A 22496-nucleotide genomic window follows, 5' to 3' on the forward strand; every position below is an offset into this window, starting at 1 on the left:
TATTCTGTGTACTGTTTCATGAATAAAGAAACTTTTGATCAGAAATCTCTGCTTTTATACTATGTTATCTGTCCACATACAAAAATACACCTGTTAACGGGTATAACACCCACGAACTGATGTTAATAACATGGATGTTTATCTTGGCTCTGTTATTTATAGCGCGCGTCATCTTATCGGGTTTTGAAAGTCTAGAGTCGTACTTTGTTTGCAACCTATTAATTATTTCTTAGGCTTACAAAAGGTAAAGGTACAAATGTATATTGACTCTAAAGTGGGTAGGTCAGTATAATGATCTTAAACAAAATCACTCATACGCAGTGTGGGCATTTATTAAAACTTATTAAAAAAAAACATTCATAGTATGAATTTCATACCTCTGAATTTGTATAATCTTTTGAAATTATTTTTTTCAGATAATAGAAACATATTTTTTACATATTCAAAATATTGCAATATTACTAAGTTTAATAGGACTTCTAACATATTTAAAATAACCAAAGTCTAAACATTTTTTTTAAATAGGAAAGAATATCCCTTAGAAAGATTCAAATAAATGTTTAATGTTTTTGCCCCGAACTTAAATGTTTTCATTTATTCATTTTGCTCGCAACGGATATGCGATACTTATAGGTAAATGTAGTTTAAAAGCGAACCGAGTTGGGTTCAAATTGGCCAGAACAGCCCAGTTGGCCATTCTCCAGTAATTATGCTACCTAGTATTTATTACAATGGCTCAAGAGCAGCGACATTGTCTTGTGCAATTATAATTAACCATTGACGCAATTTGGCGACCAAAAGTAAGCCAAAAACCTATTCTCCTTGGTCAGGTGCTCGTGGTATCGTGGTAACTGCGCAAGTATCAACACAAGTGCCTATTGCGTATTGGGCAAATAGCCCCCTCATCGATGCCCTAAAACGGCTAAGATGATAAATTATTGTTCTGTAAATCACCAAAAATGATATGCAAATTTTTACAAACACGACTTCGGCCATTTTCGGTGGATCAGAAAGATTTGAAAATAGCCAGCAGCCAGAAAGAGAATGTATGGATAGATAATTCGGATGTTCGGGTCAACTTCGAAACCATAATTAAGTCCAGCTGCTGATTTTCTTCGCTGTTAATTATGGCTAAGACCAAAATCACAAAAGCTCCGTAAAGTAAAATCTGGTGGGCAGTCATCTGTGTTTGATTTTGACGGTATTTCGAAAAAGGTTTACCCCTGCCATCTGAAACGTTTACCCAACCCAAAGTACCCCCTACGTTTCACGTTTCACAGAAATTGCGAATTGTTTCGTCTGCTTTGCGCCATGTAATGTGTTTATTAAAAATTATTATTATTGTTCGCATCGAGAGGTGGCGGCATCTTTATGACCAGGCTACCTACCACCAGCACCAGCTGATGTGGAGCAATTGGACGGGTTGTCGGGCTGTTGGGGCATCTTTTGCCGTAAACTCGTTATGCGGCAAGCCATGTTAAAAAAAATGAAGAAAAATGAAACGAAAACGAAAATGTATAAATAAATGTGAAAAGACTAAGAAATTAAAATCGTGCCAGCGATGAGTGAGCACATTACACCAAGCACTTGGCGAAGCGAGTACGGTTATTACCAACATAACGAATGAGTTTAAAATGTGGCCGGGCCGGTGGAGTAGGTCAATCCGGGCTGGTCAGGGACAATGGCGAAGGTTAGCGGTGCAATCGGGGGAATAACCGGGTCGTAAGATCCCAACACGGAAGTCGCTCCGCAGGATGGGGCCAATTTAAGTCGAAATTAATTGATTTAGAAGATTTTGAGTTGTTTGATGTATGCCTTTTAAATTAATTTTAATTTACTTGCTTTATTTCACTTTTCTACATTTTAAAAGGAGGTTTAACCCTTAATCCCCTTTATTTTCTACAAACCTTAATGGAATGTATCTGTATCTCAGCTCATTTACTGACTATCCAAATATTTGTAACTTTTCAAGAAATTTAAATGTCACTTTGGCTCACCTTTCTATCCAGCCTATTGCTAATGAATTTTAATTTTCTCGGCATCCCATCAAGGTTGTCAAGGGACTACGACTACTCTCACAAGTGACCTTCTTTCAGGCATCAATTAACTTAATGAAATTGTCATTGAATCAGGGCTCATAACAAGATCAACATTAATTATCATCGAACAAAGGCATTTTCACACTGCAGTTTAATGATTGTTTAGCACTCAGGGCGTGCCTCTGTCAATCCAATCAACTCTCGCCCACTGGCAAACGGAAACGAATCATTGTATTAGCATGCTGATGATCGCAACTCAATGGAAGCCCATTGGACCTACGCCCTTTGGGTTGGGAAATGTCCAAAATGCCCAAGATACTCAAATATCCAAGCCCACGTCACGGCCCTGGGTCCAAAAAGAGCCCCCATAATATCAAAGGGCCAACGCATTTCCCAGCCGTAAACTGCAATTCGAATTTTAACTGGAGAGCTGGGTAAATATCACCATATCTCTGGTCAGAGATGACGTAGCCGCCGGGTGATCATTAGGTGTTTGACCATTAGCAATAGCGACACCATCATTACTCAAGGGGGGTAATGGGGGGGATTGCATTTTCAAGGTTGGCCACCATTCTCGCTTCACTGCCACCCGAAGTCGGGCCATGAAAATGCAAATTTTTCACCACTCCCCAGTCGTCGCCCCGGTGAGCAATGTTTTTCAATAAACCTAATGAGTGAAAAAGGGGGTAAGTCGAAAATGAACCGTTAGCGAACCTGATTTACAGCCGCTGGCCAAGTGACCAACTGACTGAGTGACTGACTGCCATTACTTAACAACAGCAGCTCTTTAATACCTTGTGGCTACCTTTGATGACTGGGATCAGGCTCGGATCCCAACATCTGGCCGAAAAGGTTCGTGTACTTCGTACTTTCAGTTTCGGCTGGCCAAAAACTAGTTCCCTCCATCTCCATCGCCATCTCCATGCAGCAGCAGCATTTACCAAGCCAACCGAACCAACCGATCAGATTGCATTCGAATCCCGCTCAGACGCTCGGCTTTAGCATAGCCCCTATGCTATATGGTGCGCATGTCTGTGTGGCCATTATATAATCCAGTTAATTTCTTTAACAATTTTTGTTTCTCCTCGAGCTTTTCGTTGTTTTGCTAGACGAGAGGCCTCCCCAGCCAGCGTCATTCGTTGTTTGGACCCCGCGTTGTTTGGACGTGTTTTTCAATCGGCGCGTCGTCTCTCGAAGATCGTCTGACATTGCCATATAATATATCTCGAAGAGATATAGAAGAGACCCCGCATCAAGAATTGCAAAACGGGCGTTTGGCATTGCTCATACGCAGCGTGTGACGTGCTATATATTTAGCGTTAAAGGAATCGAAAAAATAGGGTGTAAGTGTTATAGTGTGTGTGATTGTGATAAATTCAAGGAGTCCTGAACAATTTTATTTTAAATTAAAACATTAAGGGATTTTTTTAAAACAAAAGTAAATAAATTACAGGATAACTGAAGTGAAAAGAAACATTTATAAACCTAATTTTAGAAATACAAGAAATCTTTAAAACAAATTAACCAGGAATTCAAACAATCAAACTTCCAGATCGTTGATGTTTTTTTCGTATTGACTCAAGTTTTAAAGCTTTACCGCAAGATCAAATTACATTTTCGTACATAATTCAATCAAAAAGCAATCAAAATCTGAAAGATAACTTAAAACTCAATTAACCTTTAGACGAAAACCGAACCGTAATTACTAGCTACCCTCGCGAAACCAAATGTAATCAACAACCTTCTTTAAAATCAATCAGCCAAGAGAGAATATGAGGCTGTGAAATTGCAATTACCAAATAAGCCACGATTGCACCGCCTGTTGCATTATTGGCCAGTTAGCCACACAAAAGCCACGCAAGCCACAACGAGCTCCTAATAAACATGTTGAAACTGCAGGTGAAAGAGAGGGGTAGATGCCGTGCGAAAGAGATGGCAAGCGGGATCCAACGGGCGCATTGCCCAATGACATTTTGAAATCGCATTTCCAGTTGGGGGGAAAACCGACAAACGAAAATTGAAAAACCGACAAAATGTAAACGAAACGAAAACGAAAGCGAATGCAAATTTTTAACCAAAAAGAAATCAATTAAATGGCACAGAGTTCGCAACGAATCGGAGAGGTATCATACATATATGCAAATGGGTCGATGTCATGGGAAAACGGATTTTGATTATCGGGGCTTTGAGGCGTCGAAAGACAAAGGGCAAGCTATAAGTCCGACTTAAAACAATAAAATCGAGCCGCAGGTCGGATCACAAATTGTGTGCAAATATTGGGATAAAGCTGAGCTGAGCGTGTTAGTGCATCCCATGAACGTACTTTGTTTATCTGTGAAGTCAAACATTGTGACTTCAAATCGGGGGACTTTGTTCAACCGCTTTCCTCTTATTTTTCTTTGCTTTCCTCCCTCTTTTAATATTATGCAACCAACTCGAAATCAAACAGTGAAACTCTTTCTTGTACTAGCTAATTATTAACATTGTTTTGTATTTTCCATATCCATTTTTTGACCCGCTTTCGGTAAACAGCTTTGAACTTGAACCAATTCGACGTTTTTTTTTTTTTTTGTCTTTTTGCCATATTTTATATGTGGCCATAATGCCATTTTGTCGGTTTATGGGTGCCCTAACAACAAAGAAGTGAATAAATTATACACTTTTTCATTTCGTCGCTTTCGAGTTCGCTGAAAAAACGTATTGTCCATTTGCATTTGGTTGGTGTTTTAACAAAAACGCGTCTCTTGTGCGCTTTAATTAGCAAATATTTGCAAATTACAGCGATCCGTGTTCCGGTGGCGTTCGCCTTGAGATCTCAGAGACCTTGAACTAATTTCGATGGGAAGACCATTAATAATCTTATAGATAAACCATGTGGAGAGTTATTAGACAATAGGTTTTATTTGTTGATGGCTGAAGGGCAGTAAGGGTTATCTAGAGATTAATTAAACTAAAATATTATAATGATTTAAAAGCAAAGAAATTATAAATAATAATAAATCATAAATTTAAAAATTAAATAATAATTATAAATAATTAATAATCTTATAGATAAACCATGTGGAGAGTTATTAAACAATAGGTTTTATTTGTTGATGGCTGAAAGGCAGTAGGGGTTATCTAGAGATTAATGGTAATGAAACTAAAATATTATAATGATTCTAAAGCAAAGAAAATATAAATAATAGGTACTAAATCATAAATTGATTTAATAAATTAAGTAATACTTGAAATAAGTATTTTTATTTAATCTTAAAGATGTATTTAAAACAAAGAAGTACCTATTACTCAATTTTATTTTAGTTTAACCATAATGTGTAAGACTTGATAAACTCAAGTCATTATTAATCTTGTGGAAAACCCCGACTAAACCATGCACTTCTTATCTTTTTCTTTGTAGTAGCCGCAATCATCGCCTGACTGTACAGTAGCCACAAGCTAAGAGTGATGAAGGAGACCAAGATGGTGCAGGATCAGGGAGATTCCCTGCCTGAGTCGCTGCTGAAGATCGCCAAGCGGGAGTTGCGCGAAGATCGATGCACCCGGGAGCAGAGCCTGGAGCAGCTGCGCAATTGGGTGGCCAAGAACGAGGATCTGCAGAATGTCCGGAGCGACGACACCTTCTTGCTGCGCTTCCTGCGGGCCAAGAAGTTCAGTGTCCCGATGGCGGAGCAGACGCTGCTCAAGTACCTGAACATCCGACGCACCTTCCCGCACATGAGCACCCAGCTGGACTATTTGGAGCCGCGACTCGGCGACCTCATCGATCAGGGATACATCTTTGCGGTGCCGCAGCGGGATAAGCATGGTCGCCGGGTGGTGGTCATCAATGCCAAGGGACTGAATCCGAAAATCCACAGCAGCTCCGACCAGGCCAAGGCGCACTTTCTCACCTACGAGTGCCTGATGGAGGACCAGGAGACCCAGATCACCGGGCTCACGCATGTGGGTGACTTCGCCGGCGTGTCCACGGCGCATGTGACCAACTGGAATCCCACCGAGTTCGCCCGCATCTTCAAGTGGGGCGAGCAATCGCTGCCCATGCGTCACAAGGAGATCCACCTCATCAATGTGCCCTCCACTCTCAAGTGGCTCATCGATTTCGTGAAGAATCGCGTCAGTTCCAAGATGAAGCAGCGCCTGATCATCTACGGCAGCGAAAAGGAGCTGATGAAGTGCGTGGATCAGGGATGCCTGCCGCTCGAGATGGGCGGCACCATGCCCATGCGCGAGATGATCGATCTGTGGAAACAGGAACTGGCGGCCAAGCGCGACTTGATCCTCGGCCTGGACAAGAGCATCCTGCTCTCCGATCGCGGCATCCAGCGGAGGAGCAGCTACAACGCGGAAAAGGCCTCCACCGGCGGACCCAACTTCGTCTCACAAATCGAGTCCATCGAGGGCAGCTTTCGGAAGCTGGAGTTCGACTAGCCGATCATCTAGTTCTAGCTCTGTAGTAGTTTTTAGTTCCTAGTCTTAGGCATCATCCGTTAACGCAACGCTTCGCCGGTCCCCCGATCCTGGCCAGAGCCGATCCCGGGGATCCCTGATTCGCTTATCGGTGGCACCCGCTTTACTCATCCTGCGCTTCTTTGTATACTGTGTTTTGTGTTTGGCGTACAATAAACGAGAGGAATAACTTGGAATCCCTGGCTTTTCATTCACTTGGTCCTTCGAGCCCGGCATAATGTGGCCAATGGTGGAACTCCTGCTGCAGTGCCTCCGTATTGCTGCCCACTACAAACAGTTGGTACTGTGGCTGCAGTTTCCTGCGCTTCAGGGATTCTAGAATCAAAGCCTTTGCTACCTTTAACTGACAATAAATGGGTGGTTTTCGGTTAAAGGTTCCCACAAAGGCCATTACCAGAGAACTGTTTCCAGGAAGATCCTTTGAGAAATCGCTCTTATATTGCCATCCTCGGGCTTCGAAGGCCTGACAGTCGCCGGTGATTAGAAAGTTGTAGGGCAGCTCCTCAGAATGAGTACTCTACGGATTCAAATGGGTTTTATTTTAGTGATAAAATACTTTATATCATCTCACCTGCAGCTTGTGTAATACATCCAGACAATCCTCACTGCACTCCTGGCTCTCCGTGTGGGTAAAAATCACATAAATCGGATTCGATAGAGTTTCCGGACCCTGAAGAACCGCATTCGACCATATATCATGCTCCACAAGACTGAGTCGGTAGCCAAAGTCCGGCGTTTGGGCTGTAAAGTGATTCAGTTGCTTTGTCAAATTTTCAGAAATTTACCAATGAATCATAAAGCAAATCTACAGGCAGAAGCGTGAAGTAAAACCCAATCGTGGATTTTTATGAGTTTAACATTAACATATGTAAATATAGATAACAACAATTTATTTTATTGAACCTTTTTTAAAATGCTGGTTAACTTGACAAAAAAGATTTTTGAATTATAGTTTCAGTACTCAAAAATATTTTTGTCAGTTAACCACCATGTTAAAAAAGGTTTATTTATATATATATATATATATATATATATATATATATATATATATTTACTTAATGTTAAACTTCCAATCCAAGATTGGGTTTTATTTTTCATTTTTAAATATTATAAATAAAATAATTCATTGACTAAAATTTTAGCAATTCTTTAATGCATTTAATTTGTATTTTAATGAAAACATTAAATGAAACAAAATATTGAATAAATACTGTTTTATCACAGTTTTAAAGAAGCTTGAAAAAATATTGTATACATTTTAAAATTGTATAAATATTATTAGCTAATATCTCCTATTCTGTACCACTTCCGCCTCTGCCCACAAAAAGTCTCGTGTTCAGCTTATCATAACTCACAGCTAATTCGGATTTATTTATATTAACGAAAAGCGAACTGAGCACGTACTCGTACTCTCACACCCCGTCCTCCGTCAGCGGGAAAACTCACATTGTCTCCAGAGCAAATAGGCAGCCAGTCCCAAGGCGGAGGCACACATGACCATAAATCCCACCGAGCGCCAATTAAAGCAGTCTTTTGTGAGGATCGCATTTCCGGCGGAGGGCGATGAGGAGGAGGAGGAGGAAGAGGTTACTGAGGATGAGGGTGACTTGTTGGAACGCTGACTAGCTGCCAGCAAGGGAGTCGATTCGCTGAGTCCGCAATCCTCTTCAACCCGAATGTGGATATTCTCGGTGGATCCAATGCTGCCATAAGAAGACTGGGAGACGCCGCCTGGCGAGGGACTACGCCGTGCTATCGTAGCGAAATATAGAGCAAACAACACATAATGGAGCTTAGCCAAGATAAATGAGTGGAGGCGATTAGTCAAGTGGCACAGTTTGTCCAGGCCACTCTGATCTTGATGGTCATAGTATTTGCTAATCGCGCGCAGACTATAAGCGCTCACAAAGATCGGCATCTTGGGAATAACTGAGGTGAGGATAGCCAACCAAGATGCTACTATATCTTATCTTATCTACCGCCGGACTTACCCATTCTCACGGCTATGTGACTGGAGTCCATGGTTAAACTGCTCTCGCTGCAGCCTCGGCATCAAGGTGCTGCTGCTGCTGCTGCTGTGGAGTGGGTCAGTCCCTTACCGGATCGCACTGGAACGCACCACTTGATCGATCAGTCGAAGCACAACCACTGCTAACAGAATGCATAAAACGACTGAGACGAGAACAAGGGAGAGAGCCCGCATAAATCATCAGCTGGCGGGTTTTTAAGGGGTCTCTTATCAAAATATACTCTTACACTCTCTTAGGTACAACTTTAAAGCCTGGAGTAACATTCGCATTGCGTTTATTTGCCTTTCGCTTTCTGATATCTTCAACTAGACTCTAATAACAATCATAAATGGGTTTCGCTTTATACACAGAAGTTGGCTTTGCTTAATTTACAGTGCAGAGGCTGCTCCTCCCTTAAGACTAACTTAGGCCTGGGAACCGTAATAAGTTATGAGCATGCTAGCCAGTCCAGCCACAAAAACACACACAATTGGACACTGGACGAAGGACTTGGCTGAGGACTTGGAACCATTTCTAAAAAAAACTTCACGAAAGACAAGACAGTGTGTTAAAATCGTTCGAAAATCTAAAAGAAATGCATTCGCTTAGGTGCCTAAACTAAACTTATTAGGTTGGGAGTGGCCCAATCCAGCAGCTGGCCATTTCAAGGGTTCCTGCGCACACACACAGCCTTTACTTGAAGGTCCTCCAGATCTGCCAGGTGCACAGGGCAGCCGAGAGCAAGGAAACACCGCGGTGCAGGTATTTGGTTTTCGAATTGGGCGAATAGCCCAGGATCACAGGCGAGGATACATCTGTCAGTGGGAGTTTCTCCAACACGGTGTCGTTGTTTTCCACCTGGGGAATAGGCCAACAAATTAGTGGGTTTATCTAGGATGTAGGGGGAGTATAAGTTCAAACCTGATATTGACAGCAAGGATCGTAGTTCCAGGACACCGTGTAGAGTCCCGTGCAAAAGAGCGAGAGGGCACAGGCGGGGGCTGCAATGATGGGGCGATCCCGCCAGAGCAGGCTGGCCACCAGGGAAACCACTCCGGTGGCAACCGCTGTCTTGTGCAGGCAGTTGCCCACCCAAATCCAACGACCTGTAATTACAAAGGATTTTTTAATAATTAAATTTTAATTTTTTTGGGAGGATTGTTTGTATTATCAGGATTCGCTTTGCAAGTACTCTAAAAATTTGAAAAAAAAAAAAACGAGGACGGAAGCTAGCTTCGGCAAGCCGAAGTTTTAATACCCTTGCAGATTTTACGAATTAAAACTTGACTAGACTAGCAACATGAATTAATAAACAACAAAATATTTTATAATTGAAAAAATAAAATTTTAAAATTTTTCACCCTATTGTTCCTATGGGAGCTATAGGATATAGACGCCCGATCGGCACGCGCGTTTACCCTAATGAAGGTACGCACAAAAAAATACGATTTGGAAAGTTTCATGGGAATAGCTAATATTTTGCGCGAAATATCCTGAAAAACGTCAAATTTTGACCGATTTCACCCTATTGTTCCAATGGGAGCTATAAGATATAGACGTCCGATCGGCACGCGCTTTTACTGATCAAGGTACGCACAAAAAAATACGATTTGGAAAGATTCATGCCAATAGCTCTTACACTGAGCGAAATATCTTCATTTTTGTGAAAGCTATATCCGATTGTTCCTATGGGAGCTATAGGATATAGACGTCCGATCGGGTCGGCTTTCAAACTTGATCTGCGTACACATGTTTTAGGACGACTGTGAAAGTTTCAAGGCGCTAGCTTTCAAACTGAGCTCGCAAACGGTATTGAAACAGACGGACAGACGGACAGACGGACAGACGGACAGACGGACATGGCTATATCGACTCCCCTATTGATCCTGATCAAGAATATATATACTTTATGGGGTCGGAAACGTCTCCTTCACTGCGTTACAAACTTCTGACCAAAATTATAATACCCTCTGCAAGGGTATAAAAAATTAATACGATATTACTTAGATATATTTAATAAATTTTTGCATTAAAAAATAATCCATTTTTAATAAATGGTCATTAAAATAATTGTTTTTATAGTGAAACCTTGTTTATAAATATGTTAGTTCGATAAGTACGCCTATAAATATGCTACAAAAACAGAGTCTAGGCTTTATGTCAGTAAATTTCGGTACGGTTCATTACAAATTTTATGTATGTTTAATTAGATTTAAAACTATAAAAACATTAGGTATTTTAAAAACAGGCTTCAAGAAAATTACAATTTTCTATGAGGAGTAATCCTTATAGGAAGTGTTCCCAAGATCTCACCAGTTTCGTCGCCCAATCGCGGTGGCTCTATGATAATGAAGTCCACCTTGGCCTCCAGCGCCTTGTCCAATTCCGCCTCGAATCTTTCATGGGCATTGGAACTGTCGTAGACCTCGCGGATGACATGGAAAGTGGGCACTTTACTCGTGCTGCAAAGAGAGAGGAGTCGTGTATAAATCAATCATGGCTATCTTGATCTGGAAACCAAGGTTAAGGTCGAGATTAAGTCCCAATCGTCAGAAGCAGAAGCAGAAGCCATTGTCCGGGGGAGATAAATACAGAAGCCGCCTGCTAAATTGCATAACCAGAAAAGGTGCACTTTAAGATCTGGAACTGTGCCGCACCCGCATTTAATTCGTTGCATAATCCGCACTGCATCAACGTCACTCGGAGTAGTATTTACCTTTCAATGTTTCTGCTAACCATTTTGCTAATAAATTTGTTGTTTTTTATTTTGTTAATAAACTCAGTGCGGCCGCAGCTGGACCGTTAAAATATACCAATTAGCTGAGAAATTAATACCAACATCTGCAATTCCCTAAGTGCAATATACCAAATAAATACTGTTTTGAATTATATCGTAAACTGGGTACTTGGGGTTAATAGTTAATTACTTTTGTAACGCATACCCATTTCGTTGGAAATAAAAAAGTAATGCTAATAAAAACACTGGCCACAAATACCAATCGCTCTAATAGATTATGGCCAATGTGCCACCACCAGCTTAGCTGTCTCCGATAGTGCCATCACCAATTTACGATATAAATCTATTGTAAATTTACGATTAAGTTAACTGGGGATTTTAGTGCTCTTAATAAACAGTTAATTGGAAAATTGAAAATGGAAAAGCATCATCATCGCCTGCCGCTGCCGGAATTGCAGGACGACAAGCACCGGCACAAGCAGTGCAACGGCGAGAACAGCAATCGCTTCCGGCCGCCGAAGTACAAGACGCGCGGCTACATTGCCGTGGACAACAACAATCTGAATCGCAGCCAATCGCTGGGCTCCTGCAGCGCCAACAGTTCGCAGATCGCCCACGCGATTTCCTTCCGCGACGCCGGCTGTCCGGCTGATGTGAGCACGCTGCCCTCGTCGCCCGTTCAAGCGGAGCTGAGCACCCTGTCGCTGTCGCACTTTGAGTCCTGCTTCGAGCGGCTGGCCAAACTGGGCGAGGGATCCTTCGGCGAGGTGTTCCAGGTGCGCGATCGCACCGACGGACGGCTGTACGCCGTCAAGATCTCCAAGCAGCTGTTCCGCGGCGAACAGTACCGGGCCGAGCGACTGGAGGAGGTGCGGCGGTACGAGGAGTTCTCCGGCCACGAGAACTGCATCCGGTTCATCCGCGCCTGGGAGCAGTACGACCGGCTGTACATGCAGATGGAGCTGTGCCGCGAGAGCCTGGAGCAGTACCTGCTGCGCTGCCAACGGATTCCCGAGGAGCGCATCTGGCACATACTGCTGGATCTGCTCAGGGGCCTCAAGTCGCTGCACGACCGGAATCTCATCCATTTGGACATCAAGCTGGACAATGTGCTCATTGGCGAGGATGACGAGACCTGCAAGCTGGCGGACTTTGGCCTGGTCATCGATGTGGACAGGGCCAATAGCCATCATGCCACGGAGGGAGATTCCAGGTATATGGCTCCCGAGATCCTGCAGGGCCACTTCTCCAAGGCGGCGGATATCTTCAGCCTGGGCATCGCCATGCTGGAGCTTGCCTGCTACATGGATCTGCCCTCGAACGGTCCACTTTGGCACGAACTAAGGCACGGCATTCTGCCCGAGGAGTTCATAAACAGTGAGTTTTAAAGGGCGAATCCTAGTGTTGCTTAATCACATTTCTCATTCACCACAGAAATATCCCTGGAGCTGCAGTCGGTTATCAAGTCCATGATGATGCCTGATCCTGCGCAGAGACCCACAGCGGATCAGCTACTCTCACATCCCAAGCTGCAGCACCTGCAACAGAAGCGCAAGTCGCTCATGAATCTCAGCATGCTGGTAAGAGATCACCAGCTCAACTTAAGGATCATTTCTAATCTGTAACTAATTTGCAGTCGCGGAGTTTTAGGCGATCTCGTCGCGCCGTCTGGGATAAAATGTGCAATTGGAAAACGTCCGCTTTTCGTTATTTCCTCTACTTCCTGGAGGTCCTGCATTTATGCAAGCCCATTGCTCCCTCACAGCCCAAGATTAACATTCTTCCCGCCTCGCCCTCGTCCAAGGGAGTGCCTCCAGTGCAAAGGGTGGAGTTCCAGCTGGTTGGATCAACACCCATTGCCAATCGCGACTGTTACGCCTCCGACTTTCTTTCCGGCGACGATGCTCTAGACCTATCCAATCAGGGTTCCCCGCATGTAATGAATTCCACGCCACTGAATACCAACCAGGGGAAATCTCGCATGGATATGCTGAAAAATAAGTGAGTTTCCTTGCTCGATTTGCTATAGACAAGCCTATAACCTAATCCTTTTTTTCAGCGTGGACTCGATGGGCAGGTTTGTCCAGGTGCATGATTTTGAAAGTCCCTGCACCGCTCTGTCATCCGCCAAGGTCCTCGACACCTCCTCGTTCCGGCGCAAAAAACTCTTCGACCTGGAATATGACGACGAGTGAGTTCGAGGCCCACGAAAAGTGAAACCCAATGAATTTATAATGCAAACAATATATATCAGTTAAGACACGAATACCAGATACATATGGCAACAGAATATATCGTTAATTGTATTTAGCTTAGTTCTAGACTGTAGAGTTGTACGAAGTTCCCTAGATTTAGTCTTACAATTGTGTAATGTTAATGCTTCTTTAGAAGAACTTGTTGAACTTGAACATATAATCATGTGATATATATACGAAAAGCGATTTGAGAAGTTTAAAAATAAAAACTTATAATTGAAATTACATAGAAGTGAGTTGGGAAATCAAATTGGTATTCTTTTTCGAGTTAAATATATAAAAGATTTGAAAATCTTGATATTATTTTCAAAATAGCTAGAAAAAAGCTAGGGCGGCAGAACTTATCACGTCTCGTGTTTCTAACCATCTGGCAACGCTAATTGCTCACACGTTTTTTGAAAAACGTAAACAAAATATATAATTTTAACAAAATGACCAGGAAAAAGGCTCCCAAGAAGAAAACCGAGGTTATTTTCGACAACAAGAAGCGCATGTAAGTAAGGAGCAACCAAATATAACAATAGAGGTTACTGATTTCCCACCTAAATCCCGCAGAGAGTTCCTCAGTGGCTTCCGGAAGAGGAAGAACGAACGGCGATCGCGGGCCAAGGCGGAGCTGGAGAGGAACCTCAAGAACGAGCGCAAGCGCATCCGCCAGGAGGTAAAGGATGGCTTCAATCACCTGAAGAAGACCTTCGAGCCCCTGCGCGAACTCACCGAGGAGGACAAGAAGGAGGAGGAGCAGCAGCAGCAGCAGGAGGAGACCTACGAAGATGACGAGGTGGAGGTGAAGATCGTGGAGCTGACCACCAATGATCTGGCGGCCAAGCGGAACATGTTGGGCGCCAACACGGCGGAGGAAAGTGAGCCCGAGGAGCAGGAGCCGGAAAGCGAGGAGGATGAGGCCGACCAGGCCAACAGGATACCCGGCATGGACTTCGATCCCAATGCCCGCAAACGCAAATCCAAGACGGACGACGAGGAGCAGCAGCCCAAGGCCAAGAAAGCCAACGGCGGCAGCACATCCCAGCCAGAAATCAAGAGCAAAAAGGATCTCGATCGCCTGATGAAGACCAAAACGCTAAAGAAAATGCACCAGAGCAAGTTGTTCAAGCAGAAGGAGCGGCTGGACAAGAAGAACAACCAAAAGAAGGCCAAGCGGGACCGCAACAACACCATCAAGAGCGTTCCCAAGCACCAGCGGAAGCAGCTCAAGTATGGGAAGTCCAACCAGACCAAATATCGCAAGGGACGGATGGTCAACAAGAAGGAGCTGCGGCGGAAGCGCAACGCCGACTAAGTTTAGCTGTTAGCTTTTAGTTTGTTTTACGGTTTATTTACTATTACTCTAGTTGATCAAATAAACTGTATAATTCCTGGCTTGTACAATAATTTCGCTAATACGCCGGTCGATTTTCTCTCGTTCATGTTCATATTCATAGTACATATACATCCAACATGCTTTATTTTTTGTGGTTTTCTTTTGTTTTTTTTTGGGTTATTAACATTGGCAATATCGCTGCTCGCCGCTGTTCGGTTATGCTCTATAAATAAAAGGGGGGCGCCGCTAAAATTACACTCGATTTTTCATGGGTCTAGGTCTATTCTCGAATTCTATGTACAAAAGTTTACTTGCTTAAAATATTGGGTTGCTTTATTTCCATTATGCGCAGCTGTTAGGCATTCTAAGTGCTTTCTTAGGGGGGTTTAACATTTTTTAAAAATGAAACAGAGCGCTAACCTTGCTTTCTTATGAGTGGCGGCATTCCAATGCATAGAAACCAAGTCCTGCCAAACACAATGTATATGTATAAAATGCCAAACACAATATCTTGCACTCTTTTCTCATACTTAATCATACGCTTAGGTTCTAGTGGGGGTCGTGCTTGGGTGGGGGTTGGGATTGGGATGATTTTCGGGGGCAACAGTTATGCTCTAGCTTATAGCTTACAGTCCTAGGCCTACTCCTACTTCTAATATGTTCATCAGCAGTTAAAAAACGTTTACAAAACTCATGTGAAATTGAAATCCAATAACAAATGCACACGCCGCAGTCGCATCGACGTCTCCTGATCCTCCTCCTCGCCTATCCGCATCCAGTTAGGATTGCTGCTGCTGCTGTGCCGATGGCTGCCGCCGGTTGAAGCCACCGCCGGCGGCCAGGTGACGCTGCATGGCCTGGCGCTGGAACTTGGAGCCCCCAGGTCCGCCGAAGCGGTTGAACTTGAACTTGTTCCGCTGCTGGAAGTTCTGCCGGAAGTTCTGGTTGTAGAAGCGAGGAAATCCTCCTCCCCCGCCGCCGTTTTTGTTCCAGCGCTTCTGGCCCTCGTACTCCTGGAATGGATTGTAGCCGGGCGTGCTGTTGCTGCTATTGTTTCCCTTGGCCGCCGATCCAGACTTCACCTTGCGCTGCCTGCCACGATCCATCTCGTTCTCCTCCTCGTCATCGAGGTCCCGCTGCCGCTGCTCTCGCGCATCCACCAGAAGCTGCAGAAAACAAAGCAATCAACAATTAGGATTAAGTTTTCACTATTGAGTTAATGGGAGTGGGCTGACATGCGCTTGGTAATGAAGCTTATGCAGATGAGGAGGTACGCTCACGGAAAAAACACTGGGATGCATATTGTATATTCGAAATGGGTGAGTGGCTTACGGTTTACGGATCACGGTGACAGGTTATCAGGCTATCAGGCAACACGGTTGAATTTGGTGGCGTATCAGGCGGTCAAATCATAAGCAGTCAAATCATAAGCTTCATTGCACGGGGGCAGCTCGGATGCGGAGTCATCGGGTGAATTACCTAGGCTCCTTTGACCTTTGCCACTCTCTCTACAGTCTTAACGCTTGGTTAAAGAACGCAACGGAACGGAAACCGTCAACGCAATCACAGACTATTCGGGGTAATCGTATTGTTTGTATTGTGTGTGTGTGTTTTTGGGTGCTTTGCTTGCTTTGTGGGGGAAACAGAAAGGGCCTCGCCTCCGCCTCCGCTTCTGCCGCCTCCTACCGGCAATCGTCCGTAAGACGATCCGGATCGGGTGCGTCTGAAACCGCCGCCACTGCAATTACTGCCACCGAGCTCTCGACGATATCGCTGCCATCCACACTGCCGTGACCAGCTATCCGTTTCGCACAAACCAACTCAAAAGGCTAAATGAATGGGGGATAATGTGGAAACAAATGCAAATTACAAACAAGTTCGTTTAGTAAATCAACACAATCCAATTGCATTTCATGCAGCCACTAAGCGAACGACAAAGATCGAAAGGAAAGTAAAGAGGAAAGACCAAAAGACCAGCCAAAGTACAAACAGTTTAGTAAAAGGTGCAAAAGCAATAAGATTTGAGTTGAAATTTAAATTTTAACAATATTAGTAGGATTTTAATGAAACAGCAACAATAGTTTTAAGCTCCTTTAGAAAGTTTCCTCTCTATAAAGTTTAGAATAAAGTTTAGATGAAGCGGTAGGCTTGAAACTGAAACCCTCAACCCTCAACTCACCTCCTTTTCCAGCTCCGCGGGCTTGCCATTCCAACTAAGCACCGAGGAGCCGTATCCGCGATGCGATTGCTTCAGCAGCTCGTTAATGGTGCTCCCATTGGAGGTGGCTTCGCTCTGGTAGCCATTACCGATCCTCGGCTGCTGGTGCGACTTCACCGCGCTGCCATTGAGCAACTTCTGGCGCTTGGCGCCTGGCGTTGTGGGGGAGTCCGTGGAGGGTTTGCTGCTGGCGAAGGGATTGCGATGCGTCTTGCTGGGCGTCTGGATCTTGGCTGCGGGCGCGGGCGCTTCCTCCTCCTCATCATCGTCGTCATCCTCGTCGTCGTGGTTATTATCATCGTTTCGGGTTACCTTCCAGATACCCGTCTTCGATTTGATAACCGCTGGCGAGGGTGGCGTCTTGGGCGAGGGTGGTGCTCTGCTTTGTGGGTGCCAGCCATTGGTTAGCTGGATGCTGGGCTGCTCCTCCTCATCGTCGTCGTCCTCACTCTCCGCCGACTTCTTCAGGCTCTTGAATATCTCGTCTATGGCATCAGTCTTTTGTTTGCTGCCGCTGTTAACGTGAACCGATGACGACGAGGCGGAGCCATTGGTGTGACCATTGGTCTTGCTGTGACCATTCTGCGTCTGTCCAGACGACTCCTGATCCGACTCGCTGGAGTCGGCTCCACTTCGACGCTTCCGGGGATTGGGCAGTGGCGCCGCCGCCGCCTCCTCCTCCTCGGAGGCCGATTCGTAGGGCACTAGACTTTTGAGTGGCGCTTTGACGGGAGTCTTTACCTGGACCTTCACCGGGGACTTTGGCTTCTCCGTGTGTGAATCCTCCGTCATCTTGGGCATGCTCGGCAGCTGGGCAGTCGTTGGCCTGGGTGTCAACTCCTCCTCCTCGCTGTCCTCATCATCCTCCGAGGAGATTGGCAGATATTGTTGCTGGTTCATTGATTTGTGGTTGCTGCTGTTGCTGCTGGTGGAGGAACTTTTGTTACCATTTGCAGTGGGAGCTGGAGCTGGAGCAGCATCGCCTTTAGCGAGTGCGCCAGCCAGTGAAGGCTTCGCAGATTCCTGAAACTTTCCGTTCTGTTGGTGCTGCTTGAATTGGATCGCCGTCTTCTGGGCATTGCCATTGCTGTAGCCGTTGTTGTTTATTCCGCCCGGCGGCAGCTGTGGACCGATGAAACGGTTGGGCGAGGACACAGTCGTTGCTGCCGCCACTGGCAGCGTACTATGTCCATTGGTGAGACGCACTCCATTTGGCCTATTGGCCGCCGGACTGGCAGACTGTGAGAGGTCGAGTTCGTAGAACATTATATAGGCATTTGTGTTGCAGACACTCTGCATGGCGATAGGCCGCACGTAGCTGTCGTCGAAGTTGTAGTAGCTGCCCGCATCCGTGGACCCAATGGCCGTGTAGTGACCGCAGTGCTGGGAAACTCCCAGATGGGTGACCATCGAGACCAGGCGGTAGGTGAGCGGCTGAGCCTGGGCAGCTGGCGAACGGGCTGCGTATTTGCTCAAATCGATGCGTGGCTTGAAGGCGATCGCCTTGGTCAGTTTGTTGCCGATCATGGAGAAGCGCTTTAGCTGGATGCACAGCGTAATTGGGGCGCGTTCTAAAGAGAACTGTTTAGTTGCAGATACCTAAGAGAAAGATTTAATTAGCATATGATATATATATTAAATATAAACCAGAAAACCCACCTTCTTCTTGCAGCCCTCGCACTTGTAGCCCATATCCTCGAGCCGCTCGCGGGAAAAGTGTCCCTCGAAGGCATCCTCCAGAGAGTCGGCCTTGCGGATGTCGAGCAACAGATCCTGGAAGTGCTGGAACGTGATGGACACGTGGTTGCAGCTCAGACAGCGCACCTCGCTGCGCAGGTAACCGCCGAAGATCTGTCCCAGCGGCGTTGTCTCCTTCACCAGCTGGTCCAGCTCCTTGTAGTTGCGGAATCGCATCAGATAAGCTCGCTCCATGGCCTCGACGAGAAAGCGGAGGAACTCATGGGCATCCTCCTGCCGACCGACGACCATGTGCTTGCAGATCTGCTTCAGCTTCGAGTAGATGAGGAAGGGCCTGACCGCCGACTGATTGCTTTGGGTGGCCAGCAGGGTCTTGGCCATGGCGCAGACGATGCAACAGCCACCGGATTCGGCCACATTGCAGTTCTCCAGATGCGCCTGCTCCGAGACGAGCCAATTGGCCAAAGCGGGGATGTGCAGGAGCGCCTGGAGCGTCGAGTTGAGGTAGCAGGTGTTGCCCACATTGATCATTCCCGTGCCCACCTGCCATTTGCGGTCCGACTGCTTCCAGCCGATGCGTATGTTCTCGCGCGGATAGAGAATCCTCTTCGGCTTGGGCAGCTCATTGGGATTGGGATTGGGATTGCTGTTGCTGTTTGTGGCATGCGGATGATTTGTGTTGTGGTGCTGATTGGACTGATTGTTGGGGTGCTCCGCCGTGGACTTGCGACTTGCGCCGTTATTGTCTGCAAAGGGAAAGAGTAGGGTAGCCAGTTTAAGCACGTGCCACAGGAGGAGGCAGCAGGGCCACAGGAGCAGTTTGTAGAGCAGCCACAGGGTGAACCCGTCCACCATTATCACAGTCATAATGCCATTTAGTGGAGAAGGGCCCTTGGTCGGATTTAGTCACTCGTCGCCCTGCCTGCCGTGCCGTGCTGCCAAAATAAAAATAAAACGAGCTGCGCTCGCTGTGGAAACTGCTGACACACAATCGCACACACACTCCCACCTGAGTTCAGTGTTGCAAAGGGTGCGCGTATTTTGTACCTATTTCAAAATATTATCTCAACTAAGTTGGCGGGTCTTTAAAATTAAAAATGTATATCTTAAAGAACTTGAGAGCTAAACCTATGCCAACGCAGAATAAAAAAAAAGTAATTTTAAAGAAAGCTAATCTTATCAATATTTGCATACTAATTTATTTGAAAATGGCAAATTTATTGGAACTATTATACAGCTGAAAATGAATCAGCATGTACAAAAATTAAAAACTTATATCTTAAAGAACTTGAGGGCAAAACCTATGACAACACAGAATTATAAAAAGTAATTTTAAAGAGAGCTAATCCTGTCAAATGTTTGCATACTAATTTATTTGAAAATTTATAATTTATTTGAAAATTAATAATTTATTCGAATTATAATACAGCAGAAATTGAATCAGAATGTAGTAAAATAATAATTCCTTATAATGTAAAAGTCCCTTATTACTATAATAACAGTGTATCCCCATCTAGATAAAGTATCTTATTTTATCATTGACGGCCAAAATGTACTCAACATTTGTACCTAGGTACTTATATCTCCGCCTTTACCCAGCACTGCAGTTTTTTTTGATAACAGCGAGCGTGTGAGCGGGACGGCGATTGGCAGAAGAAGAAAATGACTGCTGATAACAGCAAGCGAGTGAAAGGGACGGCGAGTAAAGAACCAGACGCAGTGTCTGTTCCGAAGCCATGCGGTTGTCTCGCTCCGACTCAGGGGTTGGGGGCGGCACAGTGTTGCCAACTGAATTTTTGGCGCGACCTAACAGTGGTTGTTGTAGGCCCCCCTTCTCCCCTTTTCGGCCTTTGTAACTGCGGTGTTCAAGGCATTGACCAGGCCAAAAGGAAAAAAGAGCATTCTTGGAGCAGCTCCTGCTTCTTGGCTTTGTGTCCACTTCCTGCTCTGCGTGAATCACTTTCCCAATCTCGCCTTTGTTTGCGCTCTTTTTATCACACACAAGCAGATTGCGACGCATTTACCGCATCGAAATAAAAAAAAAACAAAGCCAATAAAAGTACCGCTGGCGCTGGCCATGTGTGCGGGGGAAAGAGACGGAACTAGAGAGGGGAGCCCTCGTGCTTTTCTTTCTTTTTTTTTGCCGCTGGAAAGGCAGCACGTTTTTTTCCGCCACAACTTCTGATTCACAGAAGTTGAGAAGAGGCGTTGTTTTTGTTGCTGCTGGCTCTGCCTTTCCAGCTCACTCTTTGCGGCGTTGTACTTGTTTTGCTTTTTCCGCGTATTCCTTTGCATTCTGTTTACACGTACACGTACGCCACCCAAGCGCCGTCACACACGCACACACCCACACGCGAGCGCCTAAAAAGTACAGGTATGCTGCTCTGCCGCCGCCGACTGCGCTGCACGCAGAATGCAGGCAGAGCCATAAAAAAAAAATTCTAGCGGAAAAACAACACACGTGATTTGTGGAGGGATATTCCCAAAAGATCTGGCGAAAACAAACGGGAGGATAAATACATATCGCATATACATATACATATGTATAGATATAGCACATGGAAAATTGCGCAAAATTGCCACACAAAGAGGAAACACAGACGAAGGCGGAGACGAAGAAAAGCCACTTTTGCAGGCAACTTTTCGGTTTTATCGTTTTATTTTTACCCCACTCGTTTACTCACCATGTCCATTTGCGCCCACAACTTTGCCCGTGTGGTTTTTGCTACCAAAACCATTGATGGCGCCCGGATTTCCAGGCTTGATGACAATATATTTGGACTTGAGGTTATCCAGCACCGAATCGTGGTAGTTGGGCACCTCCTCGTACTCGATTTTGGCCATCAGGATGCGCTTGGCATTGGCCACGATGTGGTTCTGCAGGCTGCCGGAGGAATCCTCGCCGGCTTTGGCCTGGTCAGCGGCGGAGGAGCCGCCCGACGAGGAGTTGCCGCCCAGGGATTCGCGCAGCGCTGCGTTCACCACATTCGCCGTCTCGCACACGGCCATCGAAACGGGCATGGCGATGCTCCGGCTGGGGATTTGTGGTGGAATCTTGAAGGGGTTGGGGGGTGGTTAGCTAATGCACATCGGCGATCCGCGCAGATCCTGTAGATCCTGCTCCTCCTCCTCCTCCTTCGCTCGGCCCACACGTCCTTCAAAACTGTCTTTGCTCTCCCGCTCCCCTTACTCCACACAGTCTCTCTCTCCCCACTCTCTTTCTCTGCTTCTTGCTTCACACACCGACTGCGACACCGACACACGCACACTAACGCACTCGGGAACAGTCTTTTTCTGGCTTTTTCGCGCTGCGATTTGTTGGCCAACTGAACATTACGATCGGGGTTTTATTCGCCAGCAAATCGCCTACAAATCTCGAACGAATTTAAAACGAATTGTCTGCTTTCGAAAATAATGACGATTCCTTCCCTCGTGTTTCTTCCGACTGCGGATTCTCTTTTCGCACCATATTCGTCGTTTGGGGATGCCAACTGGCGGCGAGGCGACGCGGCCGGGGGAAATGTGCTAACGCGATGGCTGAAAAATACTAAAACGTACGTATATACCGTTTGGTATTTTCCCCCGATTTCGTTTCCGGTATTTAAGCAGCAGCCGACTATCGACATTCGCAAAATTACAGTCACCGTCATGGACTTAAAAAGCCTGTACTTAAAAAGAGAAGTCCTCAACATTAAGCTGGAGGAGGCCCAGCTTAAGGTTAAAATGCTTGAGCTTGAACTGCGAAGGCT

At 45.4% G+C, this 22496-nt stretch overlaps 6 protein-coding genes across 10 annotated transcripts; 3 read left to right on the forward strand and 3 right to left on the reverse strand.

The window, feature by feature from the left end:
* Positions 1-3281: 3281 nt before the first annotated feature.
* On the forward strand, positions 3282-6685 carry Cralbp (Cellular retinaldehyde binding protein). Its single transcript, XM_017156945.2, has 2 exons — positions 3282-3382; positions 5440-6685. The coding sequence occupies exon 2, from the start codon at positions 5487-5489 to the stop codon at positions 6468-6470; it is 984 nt and encodes a 327-aa protein (XP_017012434.1). The 5' UTR covers positions 3282-3382; positions 5440-5486; the 3' UTR covers positions 6471-6685.
* PGRP-LD (Peptidoglycan recognition protein LD) lies at positions 6468-8666 on the reverse strand. Of its 3 annotated transcripts, XM_070215059.1 has the most exons (5): positions 8501-8666; positions 7956-8261; positions 7081-7250; positions 6904-7026; positions 6468-6852 (listed from the first exon to the last, which is right to left on the reverse strand). In XM_070215059.1, exons 1-5 carry the CDS (start codon positions 8529-8531, stop codon positions 6697-6699), a joined length of 786 nt encoding a protein of 261 aa, XP_070071160.1. In that variant the 5' UTR covers positions 8532-8666; the 3' UTR covers positions 6468-6696. The 3 variants fall into 3 exon arrangements, with proteins under 3 accessions (XP_070071160.1, XP_017012433.2, XP_017012432.2); XM_017156944.3 differs by having other exon boundaries at positions 6468-7026; XM_017156943.3 differs by lacking the exon at positions 8501-8666 and having other exon boundaries at positions 6468-7026; positions 7956-8427.
* Positions 8667-8796: 130 nt separating this feature from the next.
* Positions 8797-11329, reverse strand: Pmi (Transmembrane protein Pmi). The gene is made up of 4 exons (XM_017156946.3): positions 11235-11329; positions 10832-10980; positions 9440-9624; positions 8797-9376 (listed from the first exon to the last, which is right to left on the reverse strand). Exons 1-4 carry the CDS (start codon positions 11255-11257, stop codon positions 9212-9214), a joined length of 522 nt encoding a protein of 173 aa, XP_017012435.2. The 5' UTR covers positions 11258-11329; the 3' UTR covers positions 8797-9211.
* A 262-nt stretch (positions 11330-11591) lies between these two features.
* On the forward strand, positions 11592-13721 carry Myt1 (protein kinase, membrane associated tyrosine/threonine 1). The gene is made up of 4 exons (XM_017156942.3): positions 11592-12632; positions 12690-12835; positions 12892-13256; positions 13315-13721. The coding sequence occupies exons 1-4, from the start codon at positions 11672-11674 to the stop codon at positions 13448-13450; spliced, it is 1608 nt and encodes a 535-aa protein (XP_017012431.2). The 5' UTR covers positions 11592-11671; the 3' UTR covers positions 13451-13721.
* A 153-nt stretch (positions 13722-13874) lies between these two features.
* vito (nucleolar protein viriato) lies at positions 13875-14911 on the forward strand. The gene is made up of 2 exons (XM_017156870.3): positions 13875-14003; positions 14066-14911. The coding sequence occupies exons 1-2, from the start codon at positions 13942-13944 to the stop codon at positions 14808-14810; spliced, it is 807 nt and encodes a 268-aa protein (XP_017012359.2). The 5' UTR covers positions 13875-13941; the 3' UTR covers positions 14811-14911.
* Positions 14825-22251, reverse strand: scny (ubiquitin specific peptidase 36). Of its 3 annotated transcripts, XM_044395774.2 has the most exons (5): positions 21432-22251; positions 18709-19493; positions 17011-18648; positions 16540-16660; positions 14825-16014 (listed from the first exon to the last, which is right to left on the reverse strand). In XM_044395774.2, exons 1-5 carry the CDS (start codon positions 21766-21768, stop codon positions 15611-15613), a joined length of 3285 nt encoding a protein of 1094 aa, XP_044251709.1. In that variant the 5' UTR covers positions 21769-22251; the 3' UTR covers positions 14825-15610. The 3 variants fall into 3 exon arrangements, with proteins under 3 accessions (XP_044251709.1, XP_017012355.2, XP_017012356.2); XM_017156866.3 differs by lacking the exon at positions 16540-16660 and having other exon boundaries at positions 14825-15997; positions 21432-22250; XM_017156867.3 differs by lacking the exon at positions 14825-16014 and having other exon boundaries at positions 16166-16660; positions 21432-22250.
* Positions 22252-22496: the final 245 nt, after the last annotated feature.

This window comes from Drosophila takahashii, chromosome 3L (assembly GCF_030179915.1).
Source record: "Drosophila takahashii strain IR98-3 E-12201 chromosome 3L, DtakHiC1v2, whole genome shotgun sequence".
NCBI lineage: Eukaryota > Metazoa > Arthropoda > Insecta > Diptera > Drosophilidae > Drosophila > Drosophila takahashii.

Excerpts from the sequence above, each read along its gene's own strand:
- Cralbp (XM_017156945.2), top strand. The coding sequence starts at position 5,487 with ATGAAGGAGACCAAGATGGTGCAGGATCAGGGAGATTCCCTGCCTGAG.
- PGRP-LD (XM_017156943.3), bottom strand. The coding sequence starts at position 8,427 with ATGCCGATCTTTGTGAGCGCTTATAGTCTGCGCGCGATTAGCAAATAC. Across the intron at positions 7,251-7,955 it reads CTATTTGCTCTGGAGACAAT|CCCAAACGCCGGACTTTGGC; the intron begins GTGAGTTTTCCC and ends ATCACTTTACAG. Across the intron at positions 7,027-7,080 it reads ATGTATTACACAAGCTGCAG|AGTACTCATTCTGAGGAGCT; the intron begins GTGAGATGATAT and ends TTGAATCCGTAG.
- Pmi (XM_017156946.3), bottom strand. The coding sequence starts at position 11,257 with ATGGTTAGCAGAAACATTGAAAG. Across the intron at positions 9,625-10,831 it reads GCGATTGGGCGACGAAACTG|GTCGTTGGATTTGGGTGGGC; the intron begins GTGAGATCTTGG and ends TTGTAATTACAG. Across the intron at positions 9,377-9,439 it reads ATCCTTGCTGTCAATATCAG|GTGGAAAACAACGACACCGT; the intron begins GTTTGAACTTAT and ends CCTATTCCCCAG.
- Myt1 (XM_017156942.3), top strand. The coding sequence starts at position 11,672 with ATGGAAAAGCATCATCATCGCCTGCCGCTGCCGGAATTGCAGGACGAC. Across the intron at positions 12,633-12,689 it reads GCCCGAGGAGTTCATAAACA|AAATATCCCTGGAGCTGCAG; the intron begins GTGAGTTTTAAA and ends CATTCACCACAG. Across the intron at positions 13,257-13,314 it reads ATGGATATGCTGAAAAATAA|CGTGGACTCGATGGGCAGGT; the intron begins GTGAGTTTCCTT and ends CCTTTTTTTCAG.
- vito (XM_017156870.3), top strand. The coding sequence starts at position 13,942 with ATGACCAGGAAAAAGGCTCCCAAGAAGAAAACCGAGGTTATTTTCGAC. Across the intron at positions 14,004-14,065 it reads TTCGACAACAAGAAGCGCAT|AGAGTTCCTCAGTGGCTTCC; the intron begins GTAAGTAAGGAG and ends TAAATCCCGCAG.
- scny (XM_044395774.2), bottom strand. The coding sequence starts at position 21,768 with ATGCCCGTTTCGATGGCCGTGTGCGAGACGGCGAATGTGGTGAACGCA. Across the intron at positions 19,494-21,431 it reads TGTGGGCGCAAATGGACATG|ACAATAACGGCGCAAGTCGC; the intron begins GTGAGTAAACGA and ends TTCCCTTTGCAG. Across the intron at positions 16,661-17,010 it reads CCGCGGAGCTGGAAAAGGAG|CCTTTTGAGTTGGTTTGTGC; the intron begins GTGAGTTGAGGG and ends CCATTCATTTAG.